The sequence below is a fragment of the Microtus pennsylvanicus genome, chromosome 16, assembly GCF_037038515.1.
Source record: "Microtus pennsylvanicus isolate mMicPen1 chromosome 16, mMicPen1.hap1, whole genome shotgun sequence".
NCBI classification, from domain to species: domain Eukaryota; kingdom Metazoa; phylum Chordata; class Mammalia; order Rodentia; family Cricetidae; genus Microtus; species Microtus pennsylvanicus.
This window is the reverse complement of record NC_134594.1, coordinates 36,101,677-36,126,194: the sequence shown is the minus strand read 5'-3', so window position 1 is coordinate 36,126,194 and position 24,518 is coordinate 36,101,677. Positions and strand designations below refer to the sequence as shown.

At 46.5% G+C, this 24,518-nt stretch overlaps 1 protein-coding gene across 2 annotated transcripts; it reads right to left on the bottom strand.

The window, feature by feature from the left end:
- Nucleotides 1-1,365: 1,365 nt before the first annotated feature.
- Mfsd1 (major facilitator superfamily domain containing 1) lies at nucleotides 1,366-24,518 on the bottom strand. 2 transcript variants are annotated; one of them, XM_075950367.1, is made up of 16 exons: nucleotides 24,282-24,517; nucleotides 22,555-22,607; nucleotides 21,573-21,685; nucleotides 19,973-20,015; nucleotides 18,168-18,235; nucleotides 13,956-14,064; nucleotides 11,660-11,762; nucleotides 10,060-10,158; nucleotides 9,216-9,327; nucleotides 8,439-8,495; nucleotides 7,984-8,140; nucleotides 6,628-6,725; nucleotides 4,912-5,024; nucleotides 3,695-3,742; nucleotides 2,992-3,049; nucleotides 1,366-1,789 (listed from the first exon to the last, which is right to left on the bottom strand). In XM_075950367.1, the coding sequence occupies exons 1-16, from the start codon at nucleotides 24,439-24,441 to the stop codon at nucleotides 1,786-1,788; spliced, it is 1,395 nt and encodes a 464-aa protein (XP_075806482.1). In that variant the 5' UTR covers nucleotides 24,442-24,517; the 3' UTR covers nucleotides 1,366-1,785. The 2 variants fall into 2 exon arrangements, with proteins under 2 accessions (XP_075806482.1, XP_075806483.1); XM_075950368.1 differs by lacking the exon at nucleotides 1,366-1,789 and having other exon boundaries at nucleotides 2,988-3,049; nucleotides 24,282-24,518.

Sequence of the window (24,518 nt, the reverse complement as noted above, 5' to 3'; positions counted from 1 at the left end):
TTAAGGTACATAGTAAATACAAGATTTCTAAGCCAGAAGGCATGCAGCCCACCAACCCTTTTGGGGTCTTATTTGAATTGTCATTTATGTTCCAAACAGGTTATTCCAATTACTTTTTATTTTATATACATTTTAAAAAGAAAGGAAGGAAAGTTTTGTACATACACTGTGCTAGGCACAATGGATACATTCACTAACAAACCAGACAGTGTCCCTGCTCTCAGGGAGCTGACAATCTGAGGAGGAACCACACCACTCCAAACCCACACTGACACCAATTCTTCACAAACTGAGGGGAGCTAAAAAGGCAGAGGAGGAGGTTTTCAAAGTTCATAGCCATCACGGATTGTGTACGGCCTGAGTAGTCTGGAGGAGTTTCTGTATGGAAGAAGGTTCTGGGCTAGGAGCTAAGGCTTTTGTTTAAATCAGATGAAACCAGATTAGAGTGTGCCTAACACACCCTAGAACACACTCTAGGCAAGGGACAAAGCCTGTGAGAGGAGCAGGAGCACAACCCGTTTACAAATACATCAAGGCTCCCGACAGCTCGTGTGTAGACGCAGGGGAAAGGGCAAGGCCAGCATGCGGGAGCCAGGCAGCGCACGCAGCTTGGACGACGTCATACTTGGTGTGTGCTACAATAGCCACAGGTAGTCAAAGCCTCAAAACTAACAAGTGAATAAAGCCATAATAGACAATAAATCAAAAAAAGAAAAAAAGAAAAAGAAAATGAATGCCTGTTCAGATTCTGCACTTTTAAAAGATTATTATTATTATATTTGTGCATGCGCATACACGTGGGCTCTCACGTGTGCAAGAGCCTGAGGAGGTCAGAAGAATGTGCTGGATCCCTTGGAGCTGGAGTTCCAGGTGACAGTGAGCTGCCCTATGTGGCTGCTGGGAACTGAACTGGGGTCCTCTTGAAGAGCAGTGAATGTTCTTGGGCACCGCCACCTCCGCAGCCCCTTGGTGCCCAAGCTTTAAAGCATATGACACTTTGTTCCATGTGTAATCATTCAATGAGACTGTACCTAGGACATTTTCTTACTGCAGCTTTGAGTTTGGGAGATTATCTTCCCAGGGAAAAGTGAAATCAGTGTTGACATGTTTTAAAAATATAAGGAAGACATAAAGAATAATTTTTGCACTGATTCTATGTACCCATGTATGCAGGTAGCCATCATAAATTGAAGGACACTTTTATTGTCTTTTGGGGGACGGGTGCTTCAGAAAGTTTGTGCTACAACCCTGATAGAAACAATAAAGCCCTCTGAAGGTTTGCTGCTCAGCAGACAACATGTAATGGCACTCAGTCTCCTAGTAGAGAACATGAAGCAATCGTACACCATTCTCTGAGACAGCGAGTGACTGCGAAAATGTCGTTTATTCTATATGTAACAGCCTTCTCTACCATCCCTCATATTTCTTTTCCCTTTTATAATACAGAGAAAATGTTCACCCTGAAAATGCATGTACTAAAAACTACCCCAATAGAATATGCAGATCGACCATTGCGTCTGGTCCTTCTTAAATCTCATTGAACGTTCCAGACCAATTTTCTAAGTGTTCCCAGTTGATTAGAATTCTTTAGTAACTCATGCTATAAAAACCACAGGCTAAAATGGTCTACAGGAACACACTTTTTGTAGGTATAGTTGAAATATAAATATATTTTCCACTCTGATATTTTTCTAAATAACTCTTTTGTAAAAAGAGAAAGATCTTCATGAAGGTTTCCAATCACAAATGCACGCTGCCCGTTCTCAAGACAGTCATTTCAGGGTGCTATCTGCAAAACAGAATACAAGAAATTACCAAAAAGAAGGAAGCTTCATACAATTTTCAAAATGAAAATTGTAACTTTGTGAGACACAGAATGTAAAACATTATCATTTTGTTGGGGTGGAGTGGGGGTGCACATGCCTGCAGGTGGCCACAGAAGAGGCTCCTGGGTCCCCTGGAGCTCATACCCAACATGAGCCCTGGAAACTGACCGCTGGCCCTCTGTAAGAACGGTACACATTTTCAATCACTGAGCCAGCTCTGCAGCCTTTCGCTTCAGTTCAACATGAAAAGCAAGAGCACCACCCTGCTCTAAAAGACGCAGGCTGTTTCCCCAGACTCCAACCTATTCAAGTCACAAAACTGAACATCAGATGATATGCATATTTGCAATAAATCTTTAAATCGTAAGTTTAGTGGCTAAAATCTTTAAAATGAACAGGAAACAGAATTACCACCATGTTTATCATATACTTATAAAAAAAATAACATAACCCCTTACTACAGTCTTTAATCTGTTAAGAAGAAATCTGAAAAAAGCAAACAGCATGCTGATATTAGGATGTCAACTGGACATAGTAGAGTCACCAGGGACATAATGTAATACACATGCTGTTTAAATAAACCAAAGACCTGCCGGACCAGACTGGTCTGCGGGCATATCTGTGGGCACTGTCCAGTGCACCATGGGACAGCATCAGGCCGACACAGGCAGCCACGGGCAGTACAAGAAAGGCAGGCAAGCATGAGCCAGTGAGAGGGAGCCAGCAGGCGGCGCTCTGCTTCAGGCTCCTGTCCGGCCTCTCTCGATGATGGATGAGAGGAGACTGTGACCTGGAATGATCAGTTCCTCCCCAAGTTGCTTTTGCCCAGAGCATTTTATCCCAGAAACAGGATGAAAGCAGGACACAGGGCAAGACAAAACATTACCTTAACTGCTTTAACAGGGCAAACCGAGAGAACGGAAGGGCACAGTCCAGACAGGAGGCAACAAGCCCTCTCTTCCTTTTCATTCTTGCATTTAAGCCTTGATATTCATCTTAAATTTTCTGAAATACCTAAGAATTTTGTATTGCTATTTCCAGACCTGTTAGCTCTTAAAAAATCAAGAAAACAACTGATATCTTTAGAAGTCCAAACCTAAACTGAAATGAAATGCTCACAGCTAAAGTTTTCAAGATACAATTTTTTTCCCTTTTAAGTACTCACTCGGTATGAGAAAGTTTCAATTCTTCCCTTTGTTTTGCAGAATAATTTAGATTCCCACCTAAAATGTAAATGAGTAGCCATTTTAAGCAACACGAGTAATTAAAATTTAATCATACACATAAATATTTGCATGAAAAGTTATGAAAGACAAAATGAAAAATATATAATCACACTTTAATTTTAGCTTTGTATATTTAAGCTTGAAGTTATATTTTGCTTCAGGTTTTTTAACTGAAACACTGTTAAATGTCAGTATCACTGAAAATTAAGAAAAATTAAAAGAAATTTAAACTTTTTGTGTTATATTCTCTTAAGTATATCATGCCTTTTAGGGACAAGCAATTAGAAAGATTAATAGACATCAAATTCTTATAAAAAATACACTAACGCATACTAGTATGAACTAGTCAAAAATCTGCTATTTCTCATTCTAAACCAAATATACTCAACCTTAAAGTGGAAATTAATTTACTTTTTATTTTTAGAAATGAGATTATGAGGGGTTTAGGGGTTTTTTTGCTAATATACACCTGAGATTTTATATTACGAAACACTGATCTTACTAGAGACGAAAAGGCATAACAGCAATTTTGACAGAAGGGAAGGTTCAGAATGTGTGATTATAAACATGAAGTCACTGAGTAAAGCCCGGCCCTCAGGAAGACCCACCAGAGGTGAAGAAGAAATCACGAGAGCTGCTTACCTCGGGCACGATTCACCAAATACAGGCTGACCACGGCTAAAAGTGACACTGGAAGACACAAGGCACCCTTGTAAGTGACGCCGCTGTAACCACAATTAACGCATAAACCAAATTCCTCTTCCTGGGTGCAGGGGTTTGACTATACGGTCTCCACAGACTCATGCATTTGAACGCTTGGTCTATAGAGATTGGCACTATTGGAGGTGTGGCCTTGTTGGAGTGGGTGTGGCCTTGTTGTGGAAGTGTGTCACTGTGCAGCAGGCTTTGAGGTCTCATAGATGCACAAGTTATGCCCAGTGTGGGGCAGTTCATTTCCTGCTGCTCAGGGATCAAGACATAGAACTCTCAGCTACCTCTCCACTGCCATGTCTGCCTGCTTGTGGTCATACTTCCCACCATGATAATGGACTAAACTCTGAACTGTAAGCCACCCCCAACTAAATGCTTTCCTTTACGAGGGTTGCCATGGTGGTGGTTGTCTTTTCACAGCGAGAGAAACCCTAAGACAATTGGCATTTTAAAAAACACAGGTCTTGGGGGCTGGAGAGATGGCTCAGCGGTTAAGAGCATTAGCATTGCCTACTCTTCCAAAGGTCCTGAGTTCAATTCCGAGCAACCACATGGTGGCTCACAACCATCTGAAATGAGGTCTGGTGCCCTCTTCTGGCCTTCAGGCATACACTCAGAAAGAATATTGTATACATAATAAATAAATAAATATTAAAAAAAAAAAACACAGGTCTTTGTTTCTGAAAGCTCTCAAGTGCTGCCGCGTTTTCCCTACAGGGAATCACTGCTCCTCAGCTCAGGGATGATATGGCCAGCAAATGGCTGGCACCTCACAGGAAGGAGGGAGCCAACACCCCCACAAACACACGTGTGTGAGCTCTCTCTCTCTCTCTCCTTCCTCACTTCTCGCCCCAGAACTTCAGCCAGCTCCTGGCCAGTTTGTCACTCCACAGGAGTAGGCTTTGCAGGGATTTCTCGTCTGGCAACACCATGTGTCTTTATAAAGGAACAAATGAAAATGTCCCCCTTAACTTCCCACCCGGAGCCAGTTCAGAGCCCACAAGGCGGAGCCTGGCTGCCTGCCCTTACTTGCTGAGGCACACACACTGTTTATCTTCCTTTAGATGATATGGCAAACCCAACTGTGAAAATCTGCACATTTTACTCTATATCATAAGAAAGCAAATGCTGCCACATGGCACACTCACAAGAAACACATGCAATGAAGAAAACCTCCAAAAGCAAGTATCCCCGAGAATCCAGTATCATGCCAGCAAGGATGGAAATGACGGCCAGCCCGAGGTTCTGAATGGATTGCATGCTAGGATTTGGGAATAAAAAAAAATCATTTCATTCTCCAGAGTCTTCATACACAGACTAACTTCACTATTAATATTAGTATCACAGACCACACATTACGGGTGTTACGGAAGACTCTTAGCCAGGGAGCACATGGGTAGATTTTGGGTTTTGGAGACAAGGCAGCTATGTAGCCCTGACTGGCTTGGAACTCACTCTGTAGACCAAGCTTGCCCCGAACTCACAAACCACCACCAGGCTCTGACTTTAGAGTGCTGGGATTAAAGGTGTGTGCCACCACTCCCAGCAGATTTGGGGGTTTCTCCTAGACTGTTCCTGCTACTCGACCATCGGCTCCAAGGCAAGGGAAGTGTGAAATGCCTACCTGATGAAGGAAAGGGAGAGCTGTCTGCACAGCAGTCACCGGAGCAGGCACCCTTCCTTGCCTTTGGGGGCCTGGGATACCGATCACCCTCCCACTGAGCAGAGCTCAGAGGGACAGGAGTGGGCATGTCTCCTCCGGGTTTTAGCTTCTGCCGGCTGTCTTGCTAGGGGCTTCCCTTGCTGGATGGCCAAACGTAACTAACTGTGTTTGTCTGGACTGAGGAGCACCCAACAGAAAAGAACCCTTCTAGGTATGTCTGTTGGTCATGTCTGGAGGAAGGACTTCAGCAGGAAATCCTGGACGTGGCTAAGCACCACCCATAGGCTGGAGACCTGATGAAAATAAAAGGGCCTGTGATGGCTATTCTTGGCTGTCAACTTGACCACATCTGGAATTATAAAACCCAGAAACAGAAGGGCACGCTATGAGGGAATTTTGCTGAATTTGAAGTAAGATCCATCTCTAATCTGGATCTTTAAGTTAGGAAGATACTTTTAGGTGGAAAGACCCACCTCTAATCTGAGCTCGTCTTTTGCTGGAAGCAGATATAAGGACATGGAAAAAAGGAAGCTTTTGCTCTTTGCCTGCTTGGTCTCGGCTCCCTAGCAAGACCATTTCTTCACTGGCCTTTAAGCCTACATCTTCAGAATCCAGAGTATACTGAAGACCAGCTGAGATATCCCGTGTCATGGATTGAACAGCTGCTGGATTCTTGGACGTGGCATTCATTGACAGCCATTGTTGGACTAGCTGGACTGCTGCCTGTAAGCTACTCCACAAGTCCCTTTCTACATAGAGAGGTGCATTCCATGAATTCTGTTACTCTAAGAGAGCCCTTAGTAACACAGGAAGAAAGGCCTGAGAGCAGGTATAGGGCGTGTGTGTGTGTGTGTGTGTGTGTGTGTGTGTGTGTGTGTGTGTGTCTGTCTGCCATGATGGATCTGCCTCACCACTGGCCTAGAATCAATGGAGTCAAGAATTATGGATTGAAACCTCTAAAACCAGGAACCAAACTAAACCTTCTCCATTGAATTGTTTTCCTCAGATCAATATTAGAGAAAATGACCAGAAACACCACAACAGTTGCTTACAACGGACCAACTGACGTTTCCAGTCACCCGCAGGGTCAGCGCTGTCCCAGAGCTCTGAGTATCACTACAGTTAGGACACACGGAGCATCATGATAACTGACACAGCGGAAGGCAGCGTGTATGACAGGCGATGAAAAGGCAGTACTTACAACCCGTAAGCAGTTCCCAGCTGGTGTTCCGGAACTACAAATGCCACCATTGGCCACAAAGCACAGGCAAGCAATGAGTAAGAGAGTCCCAGGAGACACTGGACAGGAGGGCAGAAGGATATAGTATGTGATTTTCCTTGATAAACATTAGTAAAGTCACAGACTAGCTAAATGGAAATGTAAATAGGTTTTGCTGTAATTAGACTAAAATTTGAAACGCTTGGGCCTCTCTCAGTGCCCAGCACTGTCTTAACCATTTTCAATTGTGTGTATATGCTGTCTGGGCCACTGGGTAGTCAAGGGCACAGACAATTTCCAAGAAGTTCTTATCCAAGTTTGAGGCATGATTTTTACCTGATTTTTCTTAATAACAGATGAAGTAATCAAGGTGACATTATTCTACTGCTGCCCGTACAGGACCAATTCTGAACTGAAAAGCAGAGCAGGGATCCAGCCGCCATCATCACTTGTTAGACGCTATGTGACAAGGCCCTCTCCGCAATAAAAAACAAAAAAGAACTTGCTGACTCTGCTGGCAGCAGGCCTGCAGAGGAGCACCTCTGAGTGCAAGGCCAGTCGAGTCTACACAGTGAATCTGGAGATAACTTTAGCTGTATACAGCAAGAGTATGTCTCAAATTAGAAAAAAAAAAGTGAAAAAGAAAAAGCATGATTTGAATTTAAATTAAGTATTACATGTACCTATCAAACTGGAAAATAAGAAAATAATGCTGACACCCAACATTAGCAAGGCAAACAGACACATCCGGGCACTCCTGGCACAGTTACAAATGAGGAAGGAGTCCCTGAGCATCATAACGTAAGACGTTCCCTGTGCAAAGCCTCCAGGGCAGCACTCCTATCCCTAGGACCCGGATGTCCCTGTAGGAGACTTCCGTGGAATTGCCCACTGATGCCCAGGGTGCTCCAGTGAGAACAGGTAAGACACACAGCACTTCAGCCTGCACTCTGAAAACAGACACCAAGAAGACGGCGAAACCTTCACGGACTTCCTGCCACCTTTATTCCTACCAAGAATCAGAGACAGAATGGCTACTGGGCCAAAAGATCGGTCACTTTTAATGAAATGACTTATTTTAATGCAGCTCAAAAAAATAAATGGAAGTAATTAGTTTTCCAATCATGAGACTATTCTGCTTCCAATTCTACTTCGGCTTTGACGGCTCCCTACTAAATAAGCCAAATGAAAAACAACCCTTATACATTAGTAATTGATATTCACTTTGTTAAAATTATCATCAAGTCACGTCCCCCTCGGCACTGCCAGCTGGGTTTGCCAGGCACACCAAGCATCCCTGAGCGCTCTCCGAAGCCCTGATCATTCCCCGCTAATCACCATAGCAATCCACGGGTTCCAGAAGGTGAAGGCCAGCATCATGTGGGACACGAGAGTGGTAGCTACTGCACACAGGACCCAGATGACGTTCTTCCCAGTTTTGTCCACCAGGAGTCCGAATATTGGGGACATGGGAGCTGATATGACGTACACGATACTGCCCAGAGAGCACAGGAATTACCAGAAGGCCACACAGCATCTTTACAAACAGCAGACTAAGCAAGTCCAGCTCGTTAGTTCAGCACTCTTCTCAAACGACCGCCAGAAAAGAGAAAGAGAAGAATTCTTTGGTTTTTTTTTTCCCCCTTAATGCAAAGCCAAGACTTTGGGACTGGGGTCTGCAGTGTTGGGGGGGGCTGGGGTCACACAATTTTTCTGGCCTCTCAGGCACGGCCTCTGCTTATGAATACCCATATATCACATGCAACAAGAACTTACAGAATTGCACCAAATACCTGTTAATTGCACTTGCTGACTGGGGAGAAAATCCAAATTTCTCTATGAAAAAAACTCTAAAATTAAAAAAGAAAAGTGTGCACATTAGGAGAACTACTTTCACTTCATGAAATAAAGACAAGTTAAAAAATAACTTTAATGTCCAATGGGCTTTCCTTTCCTGGCAATATTCTCCCACTGTTATCTTTTATCGACCACGTGGCACTCCGCTGCAGCTTAAGGACTCATGGGACTCCTTCACTGACTCAACTATGCCTGCCCACACGTCGTCAGAACACCAAAGTAACAGCAGAACAGTAGAGTCCTTTACTGTGCAATACAATTCTTGCCACTGTGACTACGTGGTTTTAAAGATTATAAAGACATAAAAACACAATTCCTGCGAACACATCTGCACCTCACACTGCAACAGCCAATGAATGAGGTGAGAAGCAGACGAAGCAAGCAAGCACCTGCCTTGAATCCTGATCCTAAGCCTGGCAGGATTAACCCTAAGTGGACAGGCACCATGCACAACTTCCATTCATAGTAAGCAGCCTCCTGATCCAAGAACGAAAGAAAATTTTAAAGGATTTCTTCAAGAAAATAATGAAAGTATTAAAACAAAGCTAAGCCGGGTGCTGTCAATGCCCACTGTATCCCAGAACATGAAATAAAGTAGTCTAAAAATACACTGTGTCCAGAGTGGCAAAATAAACACAGAAAGTACCCATCCATCGATGTGACTCAGCTCTCGCGGTAACTTACAGGTGGGCGGACAGCTGGAGGATACTCACTTGCCCAGGCCGATGAACGGGAACACCGCTGCGTAGTAGCAGACACAGATGAGGAAGACCAGCCACAGGGGCAAGGAGAAGTCCTTTATGTCAGTCAGCTTAATGACTTCACCTTGAGAAAGGGAAGACGCGCTGTTTCATAAACCCAAGGACCTTTCATCTATGGTCACCATTTTTACTCACATAATTAAACTTTTTTTTTCTGGAAAATTCCACAAATAGCATCTCTGAGACAACTTACAAGTAATAGGGAAAAAACAGAAGATACAGTTGTTCCCATCTATGGGAACTAAAATCACTTTACTAATATGAAAACAGAATCAAGAATGTACGGTCTGTCAAAACGTTTAAACGGAGGAATACATACAAAAATTTAGATAAGCAGAAATGAGTCTGAAGATATAAACATTCGGCGCCACAGCACTGCACTGTGGTTGTGCCACCGTAAAGCAGCTTTAGAGATGCCTTAGTCTAGTTAGAGGCTTCACCCCAGCCCCCGGCATCCTATAGCCAGAGTCTGGAATGTTCAGGTGGAGGTTCCATCCCAAACCCCCTCCCCTGGGAGTTGCCTCAGTCCAGACTCCACCTCTGAGAAAGTCAGTCAAATGGTGACCCCTCCCCAGAGATGCTCAAGACCACTCTCACCGGGTATTTAAACTGCCCCCCTAGAGAACAAACAAGTGGTTTCCCGGTCTTCCTTCCCCATCTCCTCTTTGAGGGCCTGGAAGGTCACCTGGGAATGTTGTATCCATTAAGCCTGGGCTTTTTCTAACTCGGTTTGATTTGGTCTGATCTGGATTATTTTCCGTGCCCTCCGCCCCCCTCTTCCTCCAGGCTGACGTACCTGTTTTTCCTTGCTCTTTATGAAGGATTTTCTCTGCTCTCCGATCCAAATAGGCAAGGACCAGGGCGCAGATTAGTGAAAGAATGCACGTTACACCCCCTAAATAAAGGAGAGAGATTTTAGAAAAGCCCAGAGGCTGGGGAAAGCTGCACCTACAGAAAGAGCAGCAGTGTGGCCACTGAGTCAGGGCTAAGAAAAGCAGATCAATGCCAAACACACACACAAGCGGGACAGAGCGGCAGACAGCCGGCAAGCAGGGGTCACAGTATGGCTCAACAGAAGGTTGGAAACTAGAAGGAAAATACTGGAACAAAACAGCCTGGGCTTGCAGAGACTGGGGAGAGCGGATGGCTGCTACAGGAAGGTGAGACAGGAGATCCCCTCGGAGCTCACTGGCCAGCCAGTCTAACTGAGTGGCTTCAGTGAGAGACCTTGTCTCAAAACCTAAGGTGGGGAGTGACGGTGGAATACATCTACCACTGACCTCTGGCCTCCACACACATGTAACATGTTCGCCCGTATGCACATGTGCACAGAACAACATGAACGCATACATACATCACAGAAAGAGAGGGGGAGGAACTTCCAGCTGAGCGGCACACTGTGTATGTTCCAATTCAAAGGACGTGGGTTCTGCTGCTGCCACCGACACGGTCATGCCTTTGGACACAAACTTGGCCTCTCTGAGGCTCAGTTCCTCAGGTATAAAATAAAAAGGCTTTGATTTGATGATGGCCAATTTCTTTTCTACCTCTGAAATTCTTTAAAATTCTCCATGTGGAGAAAACTAAATGGAATGTTGAAGAGCAATGACAGTAAAAATAACTTTAACTAAGACAGAGCAATTGGGAAGGAGGGTGTGGGGAGAAAGCGGCCTGGAGATAGGATTCCCGTTAGCCTCGCCCCCACTACCTCTTTAACCGGCTGTGTGCATCAAGCAATTACAGCAAAAGAAGACATGAGAAAGCAAGCTGCACCTCACTGCTCCACAAGCCACTGTAAGAAGCCGGTGACACCCGGGGCTCATCACACATCTGAGATCTGTGCAGAGCAGGCTGGCAGGTACATACAGACCTTCATATTCCACTCAGTCACTCGGCAACTGGCACCATGGGGCTGGCTCAGCGAACCAAGGGACAAGAGGAACCCACCCAGTATATAAAGACGCGCAAAGACCACTAGTAATGGCGGCAGAGAATAATCCCAGGCTCCCGGCTTTAACTTAGTGGACTTTCCGCCACGCCACACCACTTCTCTCTAGCCTGAGCAAAAGGCTCCCAGCTTCCTCCTGCTCTCTGTGACTGTGAGCTCACCTGGACACACTCCCTGGCTGACCTCACTTCACACACACAGTCTCTTTGAACATACAATATCCAAAAAAAAGCACTGAGGTACACATGGGAAAATCAGGTCCTCCTACAGAAGTGCCAAGGTGTATGACTGTCTATTTCTAACCAGAAGAACTAGTGAACTAAGGAGGCAAAATCACAACCCATAACCACAGTGTCGGCACTGAGTCTAGAGTTCCTTCTCCTTTGGCACAGTATCTCCTATGGCAGGCCTTCAGAGGACAAGACACGGGACAGAAGGATTCACTCACCAATCATGAGTGTCACTCCCAGGGTCAGGTGGCCAGCGGCGCCCAGTGAAGTCTCAATCTTAGTATACAGCCATCCCATGAGGTTCATGTTCACTGTGCTTCCCTGAGGAAGAAAGAAACAGTATTCTCAATTATAATCTCTTGGGGGAGGGTTTACTTATTTACTTACAGTATCTCAGTAAAGTAAGTATAACCAGAGTCCACATTACATGGAAGATAATCTGGATTAGACTGAGGTGGGAAGACCCACCTCTAATCTGGGCAACACCTTCTGCTGGAAGTCTACATAAGGACCTGGGGAAAGGAAGCTTTTCTTTGCCTGCTTGCTCACTCCTTGCTTTCAAGCCCATTTCTTCACTGGCATTGGAGCCTACTTCTCTGTAGAGCACTTCTGAGGCAGGGTGCCAAAACTGATGAGAAATTAGACAAGCTATAATTGGTGAGAAATTAGGCAAGCTATATTAAGGCTCTGAACTAATGAATGTTCATTTTACTGTCTTATGCTATTTATGGATGCTTTACTGAAGACAAAGAGCGGTGGTTTGAATAGGTATGACCCCCATAGACTCATGTGTTTGAACACTTGGTCCAAAGGGAGTGATACTATTAGGTGTGGCCTTGCTACAGTAGGTGTGCCTTATTGGAAGAAGTGTGTCACTGTGGGGACAGGCTTTGAGGTCTCATATGCTCAGCTACCCCTAGTGTGGTACACAGTCTCTTTCTGCTGCCTGCAGATCAAGATGTAGGACTCCCAGCTCTTTCTCGAGCACCATGTCTGCCGCCATGCTGCCAAGTCACTGATGATAATGGACTGAACCTCTGAAACTGTAAATCAACCCCAATTAAATATTTTCTTTATAAGAGCTGCCACGGTGCAGATTAGATGTAAAGCCAAGTATAACCAGGCTACAATCCTCAGCACCAGAAAAGCTAGGTAACAAGGAGGACCCTAAGAGGGATAGATGGCTCTCCCTGCGAAGAGGAAACAAGCGATGTCCTGGGAAAACTGATGGGGGGATAGGGGGACTTGTGGGATCAGGATGGTCGAGTAGGGGCAGGACGGAGTGGGAAAGCAGTGAAAGAGATGTCTTGATAGAGGGGGCCATTATGAGGTTAGGGAGAAACCTGGTGCCAGGGACACTCCCAGAACCCACAAGGATGACCCCAGCTAAGACTCCTAGCAGACAGGGTGCCTGAACTGGCCTTCCCCTGCAATCAGATTGATGACTAACCCTAACTGTCATCACAGAGCCTTCATCCAATATCTAATGGAAGCAGATGCAGAGATCCAGAGCCAAAATCGGGGCTGAGCTGCAGAAGTCCAGTTGAAGAGAGGGAGAAAGGATCATATGAACAATGCAGGGGGGAGGGGGGGAGGGGAGGGAGGTGTCAAAATCATGAAGGGGAAACCCACAGAGACAGTTGATCTAAATTTGTGGGCATTCATAGACTCTGGACAGTTAGGGAATCAGCATGGGACTGACCTAGGCCCTCTGCATCTGGGTGACAGTCGTGTAGCTTGGTCTCTTGTGGGACTCCTAGCAGTGAAACCAGGACCTGTCCCTGATGCATGAGCTGGCTCTTTGAACCTATTCCCTACGGTGGGGTGCCTTGCCCAGCCTTGATGCAAGGGGGAGGAGCATGGTTCTGCCTCAACCTGTTAAGCCATGCTATGTTGACTCCCATGGGAGGCCTAACCCCTTCTGAATGGAGAGGGAGGAGGAGTGGATGAGGGGGCATAGAAGGGACATGGAGGAGAGAGGGAATGGGAGGAGAGGAGGAGAAACTGTGGTTGGTATGTAAAATAGTCACCACGGTCATGGTGTCTCTTCACAGCAATAAAGCCCTAACTAAGCCACAAAGTCAATGTCACTTTAAGTCCTAGAGAAGTATAAAAACAAAGGCTAGAGAAGTAGCTCCCTGGTTAGGGCACTTGCTGTGCAATCACGGGGACGAGAGTCCAGATCACAGCACCCACGTAACATCTCAGTGTCCCCTGTATGCCTAATAACAGCTCTGAGGAGACAGGAGACTGGAGCCTGCTGGCTTCCAGCCTGCATGAGAAAATGCCTAGGTGAACAGGGGGACTGTGACAGAGAGTAACACCCAATGCCCTCCTCTGACCTCTGCGTGCAGAGACACCTACATAGGACCACACACAAACAGGCGTTTCGGAAAGTGATATATAAAACCAATGCCTACTTCTTCACACCCAAGTGTGCCCAGCATACTTCTAAGACTTTGAAGAGATAATTTTCTTCCTATTGGGCCTCATGAGGTCTGGCACCATACTTACAATTCTGGCCATGCTGAGTTGGAGTCCAAACACCAGATTTAATTCTTTGCCTTTAAACCAACTCACGGCGTATGTGTTCTGGGCAACTGCTAAGGACTCTCCTCCAATTCTAAATGTGGGGGAAGAAAAGTCACAGCTTTGAAAGAAACCCCAGCTAGCAATTCCAACTCTCCTCCCCAAAAGAAGTAGGACTTCTGTTCCCTCTTGAATGGTGGTAGGTTTGAGGGCTCCAGCCAAGAAGACACAGTGAATGGATACTGTGTGGTCATAAGCACCCCAAAGATGGCATCGGCCATTTCAGCCTGGCACTCACAGCTGGAGTCCTAAGTTACTTCGCACAAATGGTAACCATTCCCATGCTACACGAAAGCAACCCGCACGAGAGGCACCACTTGAAAACAAACGGCTCTTCGTGGCACCCAAGTATCCAATATGCAAACAACAAGCTGCAGGTGATTCCAGCCTCTGGCCTTCCATGAATCTCTGCAGCAGAGATCCCAGACACCAGGACAGACAGTCTACCCACATACTCCACCTGCCCAGCCTCTGGCCTTCCATGAATCTCTGCAGCAGAGATCCCAGACACCAGGACAGACAGTTTACCCACATACTCCACCTGCCCAGCCTCTGGCCTTCCATGAATCTCCGCAGCAGAGATCCCAGACACCAGGACAGACAGTCTACCCACATACTCCACCTGCCCAGCCTCTGGCCTTCCAGGAATCTCCGCAGCAGAGATCCCAGACACCAGGACAGACAGTTTACCCACATACTCCACCTGCCCAGCCTCTGGCCTTCCAGGAATCTCTGCAGCAGAGATCCCAGACACCAGGACAGCCAGCCTACCCACATACTCCACCTGCCCAGCCTCTGGCCTTCCAGGAATCTCTGCAGCAGAGATCCCACACACCAGGACAGACAGTCTACCCACATACTCCACCTGCCCAGCCTCTGGCCTTCCAAGAATCTCCGCAGCAGAGATCCCAGACACCAGGACAGACAGTCTACCCACATACTCCACCTGCCCAGCCTCTGGCCTTCCAGGAATCTCTGCAGCAGAGATCCCAGACACCAGGACAGACAGCCTACCCACATACTCCACCTGCCCAGCCTCTGGCCTTCCATGAATCTCCGCAGCAGAGATCCCAGACACCAGGACAGACAGTCTACCCACATACTCCACCTGCCCAGCCTCTGGCCTTCCAGGAATCTCTGCAGCAGAGATCCCAGACACCAGGACAGACAGTCTACCCACATACTCCACCTGCCCAGCCTCTGGCCTTCCAGGAATCTCTGCAGCAGAGATCCCAGACACCAGGACAGACAGTCTACCCACATACTCCACCTGCCCAGCCTCTGGCCTTCCAGGAATCTCTGCAGCAGAGATCCCAGACACCAGGACAGACAGTCTACCCACATACTCCACCTGCCCAGCCTCTGGCCTTCCAGGAATCTCCGCAGCAGAGATCCCAGACACCAGGACAGACAGTCTACCCACATACTCCACCTGCCCAGCCTCTGGCCTCCCATGAATCTCTGCAGCAGAAATCCCAGACACCAGGACAGACAGTCTACCCACATACTCCACCTGCCCAGCCTCTGGCCTTCCAGGAATCTCTGCAGCAGAGATCCCAGACACCAGGACAGCCAGTCTACCCACATACTCCACCTGCCCAGCCTCTGGCCTTCCATGAATCTCCGCAGCAGAGATCCCAGACACCAGGACAGACAGTCTACCCACATACTCCACCTGCCCAGCCTCTGGCCTTCCAGGAATCTCTGCAGCAGAGATCCCAGACACCAGGACAGACAGTCTACCCACATACTCCACCTGCCCAGCCTCTGGCCTTCCAGGAATCTCTGCAGCAGAGATCCCAGACACCAGGACAGCCAGCCTACCCACATACTCCACCTGCCCAGCCTCTGGCCTTCCAGGAATCTCTGCAGCAGAGATCCCAGACACCAGGACAGACAGTCTACCCACATACTCCACCTGCCCAGCCTCTGGCCTTCCAAGAATCTCCGCAGCAGAGATCCCAGACACCAGGACAGACAGTTTACCCACATACTCCACCTGCCCAGCCTCTGGCCTTCCATGAATCTCTGCAGCAGAGATCCCAGACACCAGGACAGACAGTCTACCCACATACTCCACCTGCCCAGCCTCTGGCCTTCCATGAATCTCTGCAGCAGAAATCCCAGACACCAGGACAGACAGTCTACCCACATACTCCACCTGCCCAGCCTCTGGCCTTCCAGGAATCTCTGCAGCAGAGATCCCAGACACCAGGACAGACAGTCTACCCACATACTCCACCTGCCCAGCCTCTGGCCTTCCAGGAATCTCTGCAGCAGAGATCCCAGACACCAGGACAGACAGTCTACCCACATACTCCACCTGCCCAGCCTCTGGCCTTCCAGGAATCTCTGCAGCAGAGATCCCAGACACCAGGACAGACAGTCTACCCCCATACTCCACCTGCCCAGCCTCTGGCCTTCCATGAATCTCTGCAGCAGAAATCCCAGACACCAGGACAGACAGTCTACCCACATACTCCACCTGCCCAGCCTCTGGCCTTCCATGAATCTCCGCAGCAGAGATCCCAGACACCAGGACAGACAGTCTACCCACACACTCCACCTGCCCAGCCTCTGGCCTCCCATGAATCTCTGCAGCAGAAATCCCAGACACCAGGACAGACAGTCTACCCACATACTCCACCTGCCCAGCCTCTGGCCTTCCAGGAATCTCTGCAGCAGAGATCCCAGACACCAGGACAGACAGTTTACCCACATACTCCACCTGCCCAGCCTCTGGCCTTCCAGGAATCTCTGCAGCAGAGATCCCAGACACCAGGACAGACAGTCTACCCACATACTCCACCTGCCCAGCCTCTGGCCTTCCAGGAATCTCCGCAGCAGAGATCCCAGACACCAGGACAGACAGTTTACCCACATACTCCACCTGCCCAGCCTCTGGCCTTCCATGAATCTCTGCAGTAGAGATCCCAGACACCAGGACAGACAGTCTACCCACATACTCCACCTGCCCAGCCTCTGGCCTTCCATGAATCTCTGCAGCAGAGATCCCAGACACCAGGACAGACAGTCTACCCACATACTCCACCTGCCACAAACTGTAAACAAATATGATGACTGTCTTCTATTGTGACGTGTTGGAATGATGCGGCAAGCTGAGTTCGCAATCATGACATGCAACGAAAGGAGCCTGACCTCTGCACCATCTGTCCTACACAAAACACTGAGGGGGGGAGTGTCCTGCGTTCACATTTTGTAAAACCGAAATCTCACTTTTCAGACCAATACGCAAAGCACTTACAGAATCAACATTCTTCTACTTCTGGGGTCCTAATTTTCTTCCACTTAGCTCCACACGTTTATCACTACCCCTTGAGACCCATTTCAAAGATGTCACCTCCACATCTTAAAATAGGTCCTGCCATGGCTCTGTCCTAGTCCAAAGGTATCTTCCTCGTCGTCTACAAATAAGTTCCCACACTCTCACTTCACCCATGGGGCCATTTTTAGCCACATTTTTGCTCCAGAATCTCTTTCAAGGTCTTCTATACATTTTATTTCCTTCAGAGATACACCACATCTATCTATCCACGTGCCCTTGGTGCCTCTGAAAAAAGACTTCCTTCTGTCAACTGTATGCCTCAGGGTAGGAAGCCCGCGGCTGGACTCAGAACAGGTTTGTGTAGCAGACACTGAAGTGTACCTGCAGGCAGTCAGCCTAGAGGTACCGCTACTTCAAGACACCTGAACAGTGAGCAGGAAGACTTACGCACCACTCACTCAGGAAAAGACGCCCAGAGTAACTGACCTAGAAACTGATGGTCCATACTTTCATGAATGGAAACAAATCTGTCTTAAATGCAATCAGGAAAAACATCGTTTCTGAAGAAGCTTATAATTGCAAACTCTACAGCTAACCATGATCACTCAAAACACTGCATCTCGGTTAAAACAAGTAACCAAGAAGAACACTATATATTTAGGCTACATTTCAAGGATGTAATGAAATAATTCCTCGAAATAATGATGTATTTCTTTTAAATCCTCAGTAAAGGACAAGTATTGTGGGTCAGTGCATAGGTTGAGATATGGAAGGCCCTGGCTTTAGTCCTTAGCATTAAACAGATCCTCAATAAACATGCTAAGATAACATGAAATTATGGAATAACTTACCCAAACACAAACCTCCCAAACTCCATCAGCCAAAACGCATTAACTATTCCACCCAGAGCAAAAATAACCTGTAAATAGTAATAGAAAAATAAATTCAGGACATTTGAAAGGGATGAGTAACACAACAAACCCTTATTCTCACAATAATCTTATTAGCCAGACTAGAATGCATTTAACGGGACTTATGCTGGCCAGGAGTCAAGCCTCCAGCATGACCCTGAGACATCTTCTGAATCAGGCAAATATCCACCCAAACGTGGGTGACGCCATTCTCTGAGCTGAGCAGCATGAAAGGAGAAAGCAAGTTGGGCGGGCACCCTCACTTTCTGCTTCCTGCGACACACACGGCTACAAGCCACAGCATTATACAGTAATTGCTCAGCCAGCTTTTCAGGAAGCGACTCATCAGAGCCAAAAGCTTTGCTGGAGGTTTAAACCAAGACACAGGGCATATTGGAATCATTACCTTGTGAATAAAGTGGCTGCTTTTTGCTGTAAGATTTCTTGCTGTAGCTATCCCCTTCTGTTACAAATCTGGGGTTTATCTCCTGCAGTTCAGTACTATTTGAGCTATGTCTGGAGACAGTCACACAGTCTAGAATCCCGCTTCCCACTACCAGGCCTTTACTCCTCTCTCCTATGTAAGCATAGAGATCTACTTTCCTGCATTTTTGTTTTTTATTGGCAGGCATTTGGTCATCATTTAGGGTCCAGGCAAAAGCACTCCATTTAAGAGATTCCCAGATATCCAAGGACATAGAATTACTACATGCCTAAAGCTGTTAATTCATAGCTGCTCACATAAACAGGAAAAAATAAGCATGCTTTGGTTTCACCTCACTTATAGATCAGGAAAGTGATGACCTAAAGCTAACCTTGCATTAAAAGATTCCTAACTCCTCACCTCACCTTTACCTCCATGTAACGATGACTTTAGTTCAGGAGATTAACTATGAGTCTTACTCTCAGAAAAAATCATTAACCATCTACACACAGTGCAGAGGAAGACAAACCTCCACTGTCGCCTCTGATAAGCACAAACTTAAGAGTTTGCTAACAATGAAGCTTTCTAACATTTGACAAAAACGCTAATGGACCAAGGGTGATAAACTTCCCTTGTCTGTTTATATTGGTTGCCTGGTTACCTATGCCTGCAAGGTTTTGTGGGTCTTTATAGCTGGGTAAGAACAAAGAGAGTTAACACAAGTGGGAACAGAAAGAGGCTGGAGCAGAAGAGAGCAGAAGCATCCCAGAAATTAGCAGAGATAGAAAAATAAAAAAGAAGAAGAAAATGTAGAAGAGAGTTGGAATTGGAATCAAAGTTGAGACAGAGAAGTTATAGACAGTTAGGAGAGAAGAATTAGAATGGAGAACAAGAAAGAAATAACAATAAAGAGACATGGATAGAAAGAGCATGTTGTGAGTAAACATCTTAACCTCCAGATTTTAGTTCCTTTAGCTTATTGTGGCATCTTTCTTCTGAACCCTGAGAGGAACCCTTAGAGGCTAGACCTTTACGGTTCCCAATAAGACACTGACTGCTTCATATTCCCACCAACATGCCTTCCCCCCAAACTGTGGGCCAGAATAAACCTTTATCCCTCCTAAGTGGCTTCTGCCATTCACAGCAATGAGGAGAGCGACTAAGAAGATGTAATTAAAGGCTTAAAATAAATGATACCACGTGGCCATTTGTGGGCCTGATTAATCAAGCTCGTCATTCATTAAACATATTTTGCTTGGGGAATTAGATTAGACTTCAAAGTCACTGTCATGAAATGAACAAATATTTTGGCTTTTCTTACCTGCCCAACGCAAACAAGGCAGCTGAAAATAACCGTGCCCCATCTGTGTGAGAGAGAAAATGTCATTTCTTCACCTTATTGTCAGTGACCAGAGTCCTAGACTAACCAGCTGTGCGGGTTTCTTTGCCCACTCGACATGAATGCTCACCTGCAGCTTTCCTAAACCTGGCACTCATACACAGAAGCCCAGCATTCTGATGGGACTGCAGAGGTTCAGCAACAGCCCGGGCTCAGGCACATCACTGTTGCCCCTTAAAACCTAAACAATCGTCAAAACACTCCGAGGATCAGGCCATTAGAAATGGAAATTCTTTAATAAACTTCTGTTGGGGGCTAGCGAGATGGCTTAGCAGCTAAGTGAAGACATCGCTCGGGCAGAGGACCCAAGGTCAGGCAGCTCACAACTGCCTGCAACTGCAGCTCCTGGGGATCTGGACACTAGTGGCATAAAATAAATCTCTATTTTACGAGTTTAGGATTGGGTCTAGGAAGTTCTACAGTAGATAATTTAAGTGACTATAATTCTTGATAACTAAAAAACTTCTTTCAGAAGACAAATCTTAGGCAAGTTAATGGAGTTCCAAGTCCAACTTTAGTCTAAGTAACAATATTTCACCAGCTCAATTAAAATAGCAGAATTAGAAGCATCTTCAAAAGTCACCAGAGTCAACTGTACTTCTGAATCTGAAACCCACTCAAAATCCTTGTAAAAAGACCACACCAACAGCTGAATGTTCTCTACAACTGGAAAATTCAATATCCCCAGATGATTTATATCACCCCAATGAAAAAGCAAGTTCCTCCTCCGAATAAGTGGGATTAGCTTCCCTGAAAACTCAGCTAATTCTATTCCTTGGGACCAAGCAAACTATTTCCTTCGTACTTAACTATTTAAGATTCTTAAAAGCAAACCCCAAGCCAAGCACACAAGAGTGCTTTCAACACTCATCCCTCAGACACGATTTCAATCCACAGCAGCAGCCTCGCTCCTGCCTTCCGAGGGGACTCCCAGCTGTGGTCACCAAGTCTTCACAGCCAGCGCAAAAGGTACAAAGTGACAAAGCTTACTCGACTATTCCTCTTCAGTCTCTAACGTGCATGGCCACAAAAAAAGGCGGAAACAGAGCGGGAAATTCGTAAGTCTTACCAGAGCTGAGGGATGTCTCTCTACCTATGTGCAAAGACCTTACATCTCCAGCTCTCCTTTAATCTCTGTGGACACTAGTCAGGCAGGAACTGTCACCCTACTGGGCAATGAGGAAGCCGAAGCTTTGGACAGTAGGGACTTGACCAAACGGCAGTGAGATGACTCACACCTGGATCGTCTGACCCAAATTAAGAGCATAATTAACTTCCAGAAATGGATGACCTTATTCCATCAGCAGCATTCACTAGACCTGACCTTAACTGATCAACCAAGCCTCAAGGATGAAGTCTAGAGACAAAAACAAATCTTCAAAAACAGAGCACCAATCCTCATGTCCATCATCGGTCACTTCACAAGTCTATTGAGTTCTTCGAAGAAAAACGTCAACCCATTCCTACATTTTCCCAATCACCAGTTAAGTTTGCCCACAAATTAACTTTTCTGCAAGCTTACCGTATTCCAAATATTCGGTCTATCAAAAAGCCACCCAAGAAACACAAGACTACATTGGGCCAAGAATACCAGGCATACAGCAGCATGAATTTCGTGGTATTCACTTGCATGTCCTATATGGGAAGAAAAGAAAACTTTTTTCCAAACGGGTTTAGCAATTGACAAGTCAAAACAGTGATGACAGCTGTCTAGGGTAAGTTCCTTGAGACTCTCGGGGAAGCTCCAATCCTTGCATTCAGAAGAACAGTCACACGTGGGCACGGCTTAACTCCACACACTACTGATGCCTCATGGATTCCAGGACCAGTCACTGGTATGGGGCACAACTCAGACTGTTTCTATCTCTTACATCCTTATGTCTTCATTTCTGCCTGCATTATGGATTCCTCCCGCAAAGAAAAGAATCATCTTTGCCCAGTCTTATGGACTCTATCCTCTTTAACACCTACTAGAACACAGAAGGATAACCCGTGAACTTTCCCTCTGCTAAGTGGCTTAAAAAAAATAGACTCCCAACAACGGTCTAAGCGCCCAAGAAACAACAAATATCAAATATAATTTTACAATTCAAAACCAGACTACGGACACTAATAGGGACAATACTCAGCAAACGATACCCACATTTATAAAAGTAAATAACAACTGAGCTTATCTAAGAAGGTCAAAGCCAATCCACAGATCACTTGTCCAGAGGGGTCGGCAGCGGGAGTGTAAAATCTCAACAAAAACTGGCATTTTTAGCAACACAAGTTCACAATTATCCACCTAAAGAGTGAAACTATCTGCTATATATGCATGAGTCATCCATGAGTTCTTTGGGGAAGCAAACATGATCCCAAGAAGCCTGCAGCTTGTGGGCTTGCTGATGGCACTAGAAGGGAAAGCAGGCAGACCTTTTCAGATGGGGCACCCGGAGAGCTCATGGTACCAAGCCAGCGCTCCAAAACAAAGCGCAGCACAAGAATGTGGAAAATGAACTCACCCGTTTAATTTGAGTCTGGAGGGCAGCGGGGCTGTCATAGCAAAAGTAGCTACCTAGGGAAGAAAGAGCGCATATGTCAGCCGCAATGATCAAGTCTGCACAGAAGTCTACAAGGCCTAATTACAAGCCCTAATTAGTAACTAGGCTGGGGAGTTGAAGGCTTACGCTATTGCTCACGCCACGGAAACGTTTTTAGACACTTCCTCATCTGCCATCCAAAAGAACTTCCACAATTGAGCAATGTGCATACCCAGCAAATAACAGAAACCTAACAGCCACTGTTTTTAATCTTTTTTTCTTCATGCTTCCCATGCTTATTACTGTATTAATATTGTCATGAAATAGCTTCATTTTCCTTTCTTAAAGCCATCAACACTAAAAATCCTACATTCTTTACAGTTGCAAGTTAGCTGCCGTCACTTTTCCTGAGAGCAGAATTAACTTCCACTATTCAAACCAAACCAGTCTTTGAAATAAATTCTCATCCTGTAAACAAAATACCCAGGAGCAAATGACTACGTGAATATGGTACTAGAAACAACAACAACACCGAGAGACTAAAGGATCAAAAGAAAATATAACACGGTCTCCTGAGGAGTTAGAAACTCGAGTGGGGAGAGAGATGTTATCCATGACCGGGAGAAGCATCTCAACAGTGGCTGACAGGCTTGAGGGGCCCCAAGATAACACTGCCTGTTTCCACACTGACTGCAGATACCCAAAGCTACCGGTACCAAGGTGGGCAAGGTAACTAGAGAGGGAGGACTCGGCTTCTCAAATCCTTAGCCCAATCTACCTACCAAAAACAAGCTGTCAGCTTGAGTAGGGACAGAATCTTCAAGTGTTTTGTCTTTGCTTCTTTGTTGTTGATTCTAAACCTAGAACTTCTAGTTCCTAGTTTAGTTTTTAGTAAGAGATTCAATACCAAGGTTTGTTTGTTGAGACCCGATCTCACTCTTGTGCTGGCTATCCTCTGTAACTAACAGAGTCACCTGCCTCTGCCTCCCAGGACCGGGATTAAAGAAGTACACCACCAAGCCTGGCCCAGTACCACCACGTTTTAAAGCAAAGGAATGGGTTCCATCGTTCCAAAAACTAGTCAACAGCATGTACAAATTGCAAAGAAACCAAAGCCAAAAGTGTCCGCTATACACCAGGAGCATATATCTCTGAATCTGATCCCTGAAATGACACTTGCAAGTCAATCCACTATTTACGAATCGGACCACTTGCAGTGTAAATTTAAACTGTAACAGAGGAGGGAAATATGTTTTAAAAAGAATCTTAAGAAACTGCTTTCCGAGGATCAGATTTCTTAAGTGAAACCAAAAGCCTCCAAACAGGTGGGGTCCCACAGGGCTGCTCCACACAGGAAAGGTAAGAAAAGACGCCTAGTGTTAGGCTGCCAGCAAGGTACAGTGAACCCAAAGCCGGTGCAAGAGCTCAAGAAAGACCAAGAAACGCGCCCGCGGTGGGGGGGGGGGGGGGGGGGGGATGTCGTCTAGGGAAGGGAGGGAGAGGGATTTCAACAACGCTCAGAAGTCTCCAGAGCACAACTGAGATTCCTTCTCACCCCCGTCCCCAGGGAGGAACTGCTGCACTCTGGGACTTAGCAAGAACAAAAGTCGCCAGCTCTGTCCCCAGCCTCGCTCGCGACAACTGGATAGAGGGGGGTCCCAAACCAGGACGGCAGAGCGGATCGTTCTCCCTAACCCTCCCGGGCTCACCGAAGCCGAGGAAGCACATCAGCAGGAGCACCACGAGCCGGTGCGCCAGGTGGCTGGGGTCGCAGAGCGCGGGCAGAGCGCGCGGGGCGCCCCGGACCGCGCTATCCCCCTCGGGCCGGTCCCCAAGCAGCGCCCGCGCCTCTTCATCCTCCTCCTCCATCGGACTGTAGCTCGGAACGGAGCGGGAAGCAAAAGCAAGGCTGGAGAGAGGACGCTCACGTGACCGCGTGCGCTCAC

What these genes read in the sequence shown, in the direction of transcription:
- Mfsd1 (XM_075950368.1), bottom strand. Translation starts at nt 24,441, where the DNA reads ATGGAGGAGGAGGATGAAGAGGCGCGGGCGCTGCTTGGGGACCGGCCC. An exon ending in GATGTGCTTCCTCGGCTTCG is followed by an intron (nt 22,608 to 24,281) that starts GTGAGCCCGGGA and finishes TTTCTTCCCTAG; the next exon opens with GTAGCTACTTTTGCTATGAC. An exon ending in TTTGGTGAATCGTGCCCGAG is followed by an intron (nt 3,050 to 3,694) that starts GTAAGCAGCTCT and finishes TTTACATTTTAG; the next exon opens with GTGGGAATCTAAATTATTCT.